Source organism: Mus caroli, chromosome 3 (genome assembly GCF_900094665.2).
Source record: "Mus caroli chromosome 3, CAROLI_EIJ_v1.1, whole genome shotgun sequence".
NCBI lineage: Eukaryota > Metazoa > Chordata > Mammalia > Rodentia > Muridae > Mus > Mus caroli.
Window position 1 is genome coordinate 116309294 of NC_034572.1, and position 11187 is coordinate 116320480.

General features: G+C 40.6%; 1 protein-coding gene across 3 annotated transcripts in view; it reads left to right on the plus strand.

Moving 5' to 3' along the window:
• Pde5a (phosphodiesterase 5A) overlaps nt 1-11187 on the plus strand; it is a 124954-nt gene that overhangs the window by 51553 nt on the left and 62214 nt on the right. For all 3 annotated transcript variants that reach the window (XM_021157938.2, XM_021157939.2, XM_029475581.1), the window contains exons 6-7: nt 478-615; nt 3160-3227. In XM_021157938.2, coding sequence (XP_021013597.1) covers nt 478-615; nt 3160-3227 — 206 coding nt within the window. The remainder of the gene's footprint in view (nt 1-477; nt 616-3159; nt 3228-11187) is intronic.

The following is an 11187-nucleotide window of genomic DNA, read 5'->3' on the forward strand; positions in this document are numbered from 1 at the left end:
TGTATCCATTCCTCTGTTGAGGGGCATCTGGGCTCTTTCCAGCTTCTGGCTATTATAAATAAGGCTGCTATGAACATAGTGGAGCATGTTTCTTTCTTAGTAGTTGGAACATCTTCTGGATATATGCCCAGAAGTCTTCTAGTAGGTTTTTTGGGAGTTTTTTTAAGCATAAAATCATATCATCTGCAGATAAAAATACTTTGACTTCTTCCTTTTCTATTCATACCCCCTGGTCTCCTTCACTCTTTTCCCCCTGTAGCTGAGACTTCAAGAATTATATTGAATAGTTATGGAAAGAGTGGACAACTTAAATATGGAAATTCTTTCTACTCTATTGACTGTGTGATCTGGGTAGGGTTGCATCAGCCACACAGACGTGGATTTAACCGTTGCGTAAACATGCTCACCAACAGCCTTTAGCCCACTGCATTGCTTTAGTCTCTGCACGATCGTGATCTGCCACCTTTTCTCGTCCAGGTGTTACTTGACCTTGCGAGCTTAATCTTTGAAGAGCAGCAGTCCCTGGAAGTCATTCTGAAGAAGATCGCTGCCACTATCATCTCCTTCATGCAGGTGCAGAAGTGCACCATCTTCATTGTGGATGAAGACTGTCCTGTGAGTTCAGGGATGGACTTTGGGTTTTGCAAAACGGACACATCTCTTCCTTGAAAGCACATTCTAATTCCAAATACTATTTTTCCTTAAAAACCCACCCCAACTCCCAGTGTATATAAATATTGATGCAAAACCAATACAAGAGTGAAATGTTTTTGAAGTGGGGTGGAGGTGAGGATAGCAAGAGCCTTCGGTGCCCCATCACTAACCATGGGTTTCTTCTCTGTGCTACCCCTGCTTGTGGCTGCTCTTAATCCGGAAACACCCTGTATAGTACTGTGCAGACTAAACGTGTAAGAGCTGCGGTGCCTTGGTGTCTAAAACAGGTAGACTCCCATTCTGAATGGATGGAGTATAAAATTTTCCTCTCACCAGAAATTATTTAGAAAAATTAGCCGGGGGTCTAGGCAGGTGGTAGGTAAAACTAACAGCATTTGTAAGTCCTACCTCTTTTCCCAACAACAGGAAATGACCCACTGTTCTAACACACAGATTTTTGGTCCATTTATCTCCATTGTTAGGAAGCTTTCCCTGATGAGAGAGAGATGGAGCCCTCTCACGGGGATGGATACTTATGCTTAAATGTTATGCAGAGTATCTGCCTAGAGTTTGCCTGAGAATCAGACCGCTGGCCTGCCATAGGAATAAAATGCAGACTTTACCCCCCCTCACTGTTTGAACCATGGAATATTCCTTATGGTGGTAGTTGTTCTTCCTGTGGCCTAACAGGAGACTGTTCGTTGGTAGGCTATTAAGAAGAAAGGATAGCACTATCGCTTGAATAGGTCAGTTATAATTCATATGGGATATTTGAGTTGACATTTCTGGTAGAAGTAGAACAAGAGAAGACATTCAGTCGTATTACATTTTTAATTGGCTTAGATATTTAGACAATTCATTATCCTCTTAATATGTGTGCTAGAATGGATGCATTGAGTACTGTAAAATTCTTACTAACAGTGTATCAAATAAAAACTCACTGTACCAAAACAATAACCAGCATTCTCGTGGGTAGCTATTATTTTATGTTTCTATTGGCCTCTAAACTATTTAATATAAAGTAATTAGGGATAGTTGCTAGCTCTTGAAAGTTCATGTCAGAATTCATTAATTCCATATACTAGCTTGTCCTTTTCCTTCAGTGGTCTTCTCTTTAGCATTTAATCTTTTAAAATTTTCTATAGAAGCATTCACTTTTAAAACCTTAAATCTTACTTTATGAACATTTAGTGGAGTTTTTAACAGTTAATACCTCTTATGGTAACAAGTTGATGTAGGCCAGTGTGGTTTGACTCTCAGCTCAACAATATGGCTAAGAATATATTCTGATCCCTTTTGTTGGGTTTAGAAAATAATTTAGTTAAGTTGATATTACTGCTATTTATGGATTAAAACCACTTCAATACGCGTAAAAATAAAAATGTAAGCTCCCCCAATATATGCTCAGCTTTTCCATTCTCAAATTATACTTTCATTGTCTTACGTTTGTTTCTTCCCAATCTCTCCTCATTCTGTTGTATGTACAGCGTGGAGCAATATGAATTTTGTTTTGTACTATGAAGTAAAACTATTTCCTGATATCACTAAAGTCTTTACAATTATTTTATTTTCCTTGTTAAACATTGCCAAATGGTATATCTCTTTAGGAAAGACTTCTATGAGCTGGGGAATAGCTGAGCCAGCAAAGTCCTTGCCTTGAAAGCTTAAGAATCCAAATTTGCTATCAGAAGCCAGATAGCAATGCCAAAATGTTGGGGCAAGCTTGGTACTCCAGTGCTTGGGAGGCAGAGACAGGAGGACCCTCAGGGCTCCACAATCGGTCAGGGCAGCCTAACTGTGAGCTCCAGGGTAGGGCAACATTCCTGAGAATGATGCCAGAGGTTGGTAGCTGGCCTTCCCCCGCCACCTCTCTCTCTCTCTCTCTCTCTCTCTCTCTCTCTCTCTCTCTCTCTCTCTCACACACACACACACACTTTCTCTTTCTCTCTCTCTCTCTCACACACACACACACACTTTCTCTTTCTCTCTCTCACACACCCTCTCTCACAAACACACTCTTAAAAACACATACTCTTTCTCTTTCACACACACTCTCTCTCACACACACACATGAACATACACTTGCATATATACATACTCATGAACACACACGGTTAAACACATACAAACACATATGCACACTCACACACACTCATGAAGACATGCGTGCACACACATACACACTCATGAACATTAATACACACACACATGCATGCACACACACAATCATGGAAATATGCATTAAAAAAGCCTGAGTTGTACTAGCAGCAGAAGTGTATACTCGAAAGCTTTCTTCAGATAAATTCAGAAATAATGTGAGCCTTTAATAATAGAAAGAATCTTTGAGGGTGTTGTGAATTTAGTGCTTGCATCCATTTGGTTTAAGAATAAGGGAAATATGTTTGGGCACTGGCACCCTAGTGTTGCACAATATGTGTGTGTGTGTCTGTGTGTATGTTCCATGGCTTTGTACATGTCTCAATGACGTTGTCACTCTGTTTGCAGGACTCTTTCTCTCGTGTGTTTCACATGGAGTGTGAGGAAGTAGGGAGACCCTCCGATCCTTTAACGAGGTAAAGTACCCTCTCTGACTCGCTCACAAGAAGAGCACGCTGCTAAGAAGTGCTTTATTAGTAGTCTGGTGTATAGGTGACAGGCTGTTTGCCCTGCAAAGGCGATTTTATTTCCTAGGATACCTCCCCTGGTGTTAATTGACAGAGAATTATTTCTTATAGCAGAACTCTGATTAGCACAAGCTTGTTCTGTTCTTATGAACTCGTTCAGCTAAGAACCACAAATACTGTTCTTCTGTTACATTTTTTTCTGTTTACATATCTGGAAATATCGTAGATTTCCTGGCAAGCTTTCGGTAAGTCTATTCCGAGTTGGAATCGGCCATGAGAATTTACCTAGGAACAGAAGGAGGTCTACCATCCTAATCTTAGACATCTATGTACCCGCTCTGGCTGGATCAAGTCAGATCTTCCATCAGGTTCTTTTCCATCGTTTTTAAATATGTACTCATTTTTCTATTAATAGTATTTATTTTGAAAAGTATGTGCTGTGTTTGTAGATGGAGGATAAGACGCAGTTATCCCAGTCTGGCAAGTGCTTTCTGGAGATTGTGAAGTGGATTTAGGGCACACTACTAAATGTTCTTACTAATATTTTTTTTAACCATACCAAAAAACATTATTGTTCTCTCAAATGCTAGGATATTCTTTTTTCCTTTTTAAAAAATTAGATAGTTTCTTTATTTACATTTCAAATGTTATCCCCTTTCCTAGTTTCCCTCTCTCCCAGAAACCCCCTCTCCCATCCTCCCTCCTCCTGCTTCTATGAGGCTGTTCATCCACCAACCCACCAACTCCCACCTCCCCTCCCTTGATTCCCCTACACAGGGGCATCTATCCAGCCTTCATAGGACCAAGGACCTTTCCTCCCATTGATGCCTGACAATGCCATCCTCTGCTACATATGCAGCTGGAGCCATGTGTACTCCTTTGTTAATGGCTCAGTCCCTGGGAGCTTTGAGGAGGTCTGGTTGGTTGATATTGTTGTTCTTCCCATGGGGTTGCAAACCCCTTCAACTCCTCCAGTCCCTTCTTTAACTCCTCTATTTAGGGACCCCGAACTCAGTCCAATGATTGGCTGCTAACATCACCTCTGTATTTGTAAGGCTCTGGCAGAGCCATTTCAGGCTCCTTTCAGCAAGCTCTTCTTGGCATCCATAATAGTGTCTGGGTTTGGTAACTGTATATGGGATGAATCCCCAGGTGGGACAGTCTCTGGGTGGCCTTTCCTTTAGTCTCTGCTCTACACTTTATCTCCATATTTTCTCCTGTGAGTATTTTGTTCTCCTTCTAAGAAGGACCGAAGCACCCACACTTTGGTCTTCCTTCTTATTGAGCTTCATGTAGTCTGTGAATTATATCCTGGTTATTTGGAGCTTTTGGGCTAGTATCCACTTATCAGTGAGTGCATACCATGTGTGGTTTTTTTTTGTTTGTTTGTTTTTTGTGATTGGGTTACCTCACTCAGGATGATATTTTCTGTTTGCCTAAGAATTTCATGAATTCATCATTTTTAATAGCTGAGTAGTACTCCATTGTGTAAATGTACCACATTTTCAGTATCCATTCCTCTGTTGAAGAACATCTGGGTTCTTTCCAGCTTCTGGCTACTATAAATAAGGCTGCTATGAGCATAATGGAGCATGTGTCCTTATTACAAGTTGGAACATCTTCTGGGTATATGCCTAGGAGTGCTATAGCTGGGTCCTCAGGTAGTACTATTTCCAATTTTCTGAGGAACCGCCAAACTGATTTCCAGAGGGATTGTACCAGCTTGCATTTCCATCAGCAATGGAGGAGTGTTCCTTTCTCCACATTCTTGCCAGCATCTGGTGTCACCTGAGTTTTTGATTTTAGCCATTCTGATTGGTGTAAGGTAGAATCTCAGGTTGTTTTGATTTGCATTTCCCTGATGACTAAAGATGTTGAACATTTATCTAGGTGCTTTTCAGTCATTCAGTATTCTTCAGTTGAAAATTCTTTGTTTAGCTCTGTAGCCCCCTTTTTAATATGGTTATTTGGTTTTCTGGAGTTTAACTTCTTGAGTTCTTTGCATACATTGGATATTAGCCCTCTATCGGATGTAAAGATATTTTCCCAATTTCTTGGTTGCCTTTTTGTCTTATTGACAGTGTCCTTTGCCTTTGCAATTTTATGAGGTACCATTTGTCGATCCTTGATCTTACAGCACAAGCCATTGCTGTTCTGTTCAGGAATTTTTCCCCTGTGCCCATATGTTCGAGGCTTTTCCCCACTTTCTCCTCTTTAAGTTTCAGTGTCTCTGGTTTTATGTGGAGGTCCTTGATTCACTTGGACTTGAGCTTGGTACAAGGAGATCAGAATGGGTCGATTTGCATTCTTCTACATGCTGACTGCCAGTTGTACCAGCACCATTTGTTAAAAATGCTGTCTTTTTTCCCCCACTGGATGGTTTTAGCTCCTTTGTCAAAGATCAAGTGACAATATGTGTATCGGTTCATTTCTGGGTCCTCAATTCTATTCCATTGACCTACCTGCCATTCTAAAGAACAGAAATCCACCAAGATGAGGTACCAGAAGTTGTTAAGCATTTATCATAGTTTTCAGCTCTTAAAAGCTATATATATGATGATTCTATGATGCTGTAACAACTTTGGTGCTTTTGTTACTATATAAATATGAGTAACCATGCATTCACTATTATATATAATTGGCCTTTACTCCATAGGACAAAATGAGTTGGTATGATGCTTGTTAAAAGTATGAAACAAGTTATGTAGGCAAACCTTTTGTACTTATGCTGCAGCGTGTATCTGTAATTATTTTCATATTGACATTTTGATTTGCACTACAAATTCAACCAATATCTTCTAATATTTAGTGACAGCTGGACAAACCTAGTGAAATAGTGACCTCTGCTGGTAAATATACATTTTAAAACAGCAAAAGCAAAGATTGATAAATATTTGGTTTCTTTTTGATAAATTCTCTCTGTAGGCCAAATGGAAGATACTTTACCATTTATAATTCTCTACCATTCCAAGTAACTTATAAAATATTTTATAAGGGACAAATATGCTAGTGTGGTTATTTTAAAAGAGACAAATTCTAACTGATTTTTAAACTAATATTATGGCAATGGAAACCATGCATTGTCAATGGCTTTTCTCAGCCTACCATTTCAAAGTTAGCCTTTACTCTAATAATGCAGTAAAAGACCATTTATTCAAGAGATAAAATTATTGAAAATGGTTTATTAATAATAGCTATCTGGCTTAACTTTTTTTGTTTGTTTGTTTGTTTGTTTGTTTTTGTTTTTCGAGACAGGGTTTCTCTGTATAGCTCTGGCTGTCCTGGAACTCACTTTGTAGACCAGGCTGGCCTCNAACTCAGAAATCCACCTGCCTCTGCCTCCCAAGTGTTGGCTTAACTTTATGACAACTGAACGATCAAAGGTGTTTAGTAGCTTTAACATTTTGAGAAAGTGTTAAGTTGATATTGACACTTAATGTTTATTGTATTGTTATATAGTATAAAGTATAATACATATTACATCTATATCTTATGCTTCTCTAATTGATTACAGATGGCACAATGATTTAGTACTCTCTATTTCTCAGTACTAAACACTTTGCTAGTTCAGAACTTATCTATGATATGAAGTGCTGTACAATTTATGTTAACAATTAATAAAATCATTTCTATTTTAAGCTCTTCTCTATTGATTGAAAGTCATGGGTTCTGAGCCTAGGGATTCAACCTGCTTGATAAACTACTTGCCAGGCATGCACATAGCCCTGGGTTTGATTGATAACACTGCATAAGTCAGGTATGGGTGCACACACATGTAATCCTGGCACTGCAGAGATGGAGATGGTGAGGAGGTAGGGTCACATGGTCATGTGTAGCTCCACAAGACGTGCAAAAGCAACATGGACTAGAGACCCTGTCTACAATAATAAAGGATAAAAATTCAGGGCTGTTTTCAGATTATTTTCTTTTATATGCTTAAATAACATTGACTACAGTTTTCAGATGTTAGATATCAAAATGTGAACAACTATTCCCGTGAACCTTGTATATCTTTATTGGAATTGTTATGTAAGCAAGATGAAGTTAGTAGTGCTTTTAGAGTTGGCTTGTCACCCCAGATTCCAGAAGTGGGGTACATTTCCAGGTGATGGGAGTTTTTTTTTTTTCTGTGCTGTGATACACAGCTCATGTTGGAATTGTGTTAACCCTTTATTTTCAGGAGACATTTTAGTTCTGCTGTTCCATCCTAGTGATATTTATTTTTCTTAAATAAGTGTGCCTTTAATTATGAAATGATAAGCACATAGATTTTCTCCTTCATAGTAGTCTTGGACTATATATACTAGCTAGTACTTGTTATTGATTATTAAATTCAAAAATACAAATGTAGTTCAATTTAAGAAAAGACTACTTCCTATGCTCTCTCTCTCTCTTTTTTTTTTAATTTTATTTTTTTACTTATTCACTTTATATCTTGCTCACTTCTCCGCTCCCCTCCCGGTCACCCCTCCCACAATCCTTCCCCCATTCCCCTCTCCCCTTCTCCTCTGAGCAGGTGGGGACCCCTGGGGGTACCCCACCCCACCCTGGCACTTCAAGTCTCTGTGAGGCTAGGTGCTTCCTCTCTTACTGAGGCCAGACAAGGCAGCCCAACTAGGAGAACATATCCCACATTCAGGCAACAGCTTTTAGGATAGCCCCTGTTCCAGTTGTTCAGGTTCCACGTGAAGGCCAACCTGCACATCTGCTGCATGTGCAGGGAGGCCTAGGTCCAGCTTGTGTATGCTCTTTGGTCGGTGGTTCAGACTCTGAGAGCCCCAAGGGTCCAGATTAGTTGACTCTGTTGGTCTTCCTGTGGAGTTCCTGTTCCCTACTACATTTAAAGTGAGAAAACTTCCATTGCAAAGATAACAGGCGCCAAGCGGAGGAATGTAGAACTCAGACTGTATTTAACTACAGGTAATGCTGTGTACTAGCTAGTGTGTGATTTCTTTGATCTCCGAAGCTTTCAATGATAGAATTTCCTTAAGGCTCAAAAGAACCTAATACCTGTAAAATTTCAAAAACCTTCCCTGTAGCTTGTAGCTGTTGTCCCAGGTGTGTCTTGGGTTCACATCAGCCTACAAAGGTTCCTGTGAACTTCTGCAACTCAGAAAGCCTTACCTTCCCCCCAAATTCCCTGCCCTTGCTTTCTCAGGAATTTTCTCTTATGCAGCTCTGTTGATATCTACTCTGCAAATACTGAAATGTATGACTTAGCCCAGCGCTTCCAGAAGGAGATGCTGAGACCTGTTGAAATGTGCACAGTGTGCTCTGGAAAACTAAAAGGGAGAATGATGTGGGAGAGGCGAGTGGAGTCAACATGACTGTCCTATCTGGTCTGTGGTCTGTGGGGTTTGCCGGGGAATGAACGAGGGGTGGGGGAGGTTGTGTGCTCCTGTCTTAGACAGCTGCAAAGGCTAAGGAAAGCCCAGCAGGGTTGCTGGTGAGCCTTCTAGCTGAAGTTTTCTTGGCTGTAGAATCCTGGGTCTCAGAAGAACAGTCTTGATTTAGTGTCCTGGTGGGCTCGGTCTTGGGACATCCCTGGGAGGCATGGCCTTGAAAGTGGCCTCTAGAGATCAGCAACTGTGACATCAAGCTACATGCACTTCCTGCTGCTTAATCTCTATGACACTTTATAAGGCCATCGTGGTATCGCTGTTATTTAAAGGATGACATCCACATTCATTGTATTACACTTTGAAAGCCTTCACTATCTAGTCTATCTAGCCAAATATGTTTTGGCTAGAAACAGTCATTTTATTCTTTTTTCTCCACAGAACATTTATTTTTCACTAAGACTTTCCCAGAGGACATAAGTAACCTTGTCACCAGCCCGTCCCTCATGAAAGGCTGGCTCACTCACTGCTATAAAGACGTTCCAAACCTTTTCCAGGACTGGTAACAACCTTAAGTGGCAAAGAACACTTTCTATCTGAATTAAAGTAACAATGTTTAAGTAAAACAAACAAGAACAAACAAAGCAGAAAAGGGGCAATGGATATTTCATAATGAAATTTTCATTCATGTTCTGTTGCCAGACATCCAGTCTGGCTAAAGTGTAACAAAATGGAAACAGGATGACTGTAATAGAAAATGTTCACTACGACTTGCTGTACACACCTGCTCCAAGTCCGCCCTTAACCCCCAATGCTTCCAACTTAATCACTTCCCAGCCTGCTGGGTATTGATGAAGGAATGGGTATTGATGAAGGAACGGGTAGGTTTTCTCTCTGACCCAGTCTTTGTCCTAAGGCTGATAAGTCTGTGCATCAGCTCTGTGAAGAAGACAGCAGAGATCTGCCAGATCATTGGTAAAATCAAGTATCTGACCAATATCCTATGTGATGGGAGATGCTGGGTTCCATTCTCTTCTTTACACATTTTACAATTGCTCTCCATGCACTCATTCACAGACTTGTTGTCAGCGTAAATCCTGCCTTCTGGACTCTTGGCAGGCGAAGCCAGCAAAATGGCACGAGCCGTCAAACCACGTGCTTTGCTGCAACCTGCTGCCAACACTGCTGCCTCCGCCCAAGTGCCCAGTCGCCCCCTTTATTTTTGATATTCTACAGCTATTTAACATTTCTCTAATATATGTAGAACTGACTCATGTCAGAAATTTGTTTTACACCGTTGTTCTTTCTTTTTTCTTATTCTTTTTTACCGCACTTTTCTTTCCTGATCTCTTTACCCATTCCTAAGGCACAACTAGCTTTGTAAATGTCTCTGCAATGTCATTTTTTTCCTAATGGGACCCACTTGAATGTTCTCTATTCTTTTTCTCTACATATGATGTTTGCGTTGTTACCAGTAGTATTTTGGAAGGTTAGTTTTTGTTGTGAATCATGTATACATTAAATAAAAACAGCTTAAACAAGGAATGCAAGATAGTGTTCTCTGTATAGGACAGGGAAGCTGCATCTATGATCATAACAATACGGTTGCCTAAATAAGGCCTGCATAATAATAACACTCGTTGACAGGCCAGCACGGAGAGGGGAAATCTCACAAGGTCTCACTCCCAGCTGAAAAACCATAGGCAATTAATGGTTGCTAAGAAAGGGAGACATGTTCTTCCCGAGAGATGAGTCCCCTGATGGGTCATACAACCCCAAGTGGTGAGTCCTAAGCACACACACAGGATCAACGCTAAGTGGACCCAGCAGATTGTATTTACATATACATATGTATATATGTAACAGCAATGGTTAAAGAAGGCATGGATTTGAGGAGGAGTCAGGAGGACTTAGGGATGATGGGAGAGAGTGAGAATAAGTGAATACAGTACTCATGTAGGAAATTTTCAAAGTTAAAAAAAAAAGTATAAATTTAAAAGCAATGTATCTTATTACTTTCTCCTGGATGTGCTAGGCTGGTCAAAGCTGGCGTTGGACTTTATACTACAAATGTCCCAAATCTCTGATGCCTCCTACCTCACAGCCCTTAGCTATGCTCTATGGATTCAGGAGTAGTGATGGAGCCTAGACATCACATTCATGGTCCAAACAGGGGACGGAAGAGGCAAAAGCACACATCAGTATTTTAGAGGTTGTCCCAAGGGTGCCTTGTCATCCTATCGACTGGGAATGATTCCTGTGGTAACACCCACTCTTTGGGCTGCAGAGTAATGGAGTCTTTATTCTGCGTAGCTCTGTGTCCACGCAAAGAGGAGGTAATCTGGGGACAGCTGGCATATCTCTACTACACACTGCCCAAGTAGCATGTGCAGTTGAAACCTCCATCGCTCTCTTGGTTTGCTCCTAGGTGACAAGCTCCTCTCTACTGGCTGACCTAGGTGAGCTTGCTTTTCTTTCACAACGTTCCCAGAGCGGCCCCGGAGAGCAGGTGTTCACGCTGTATTGATTGAGGGCAAGAAGCAGTGCATCAGCATTTTTTTTTTTTTTTT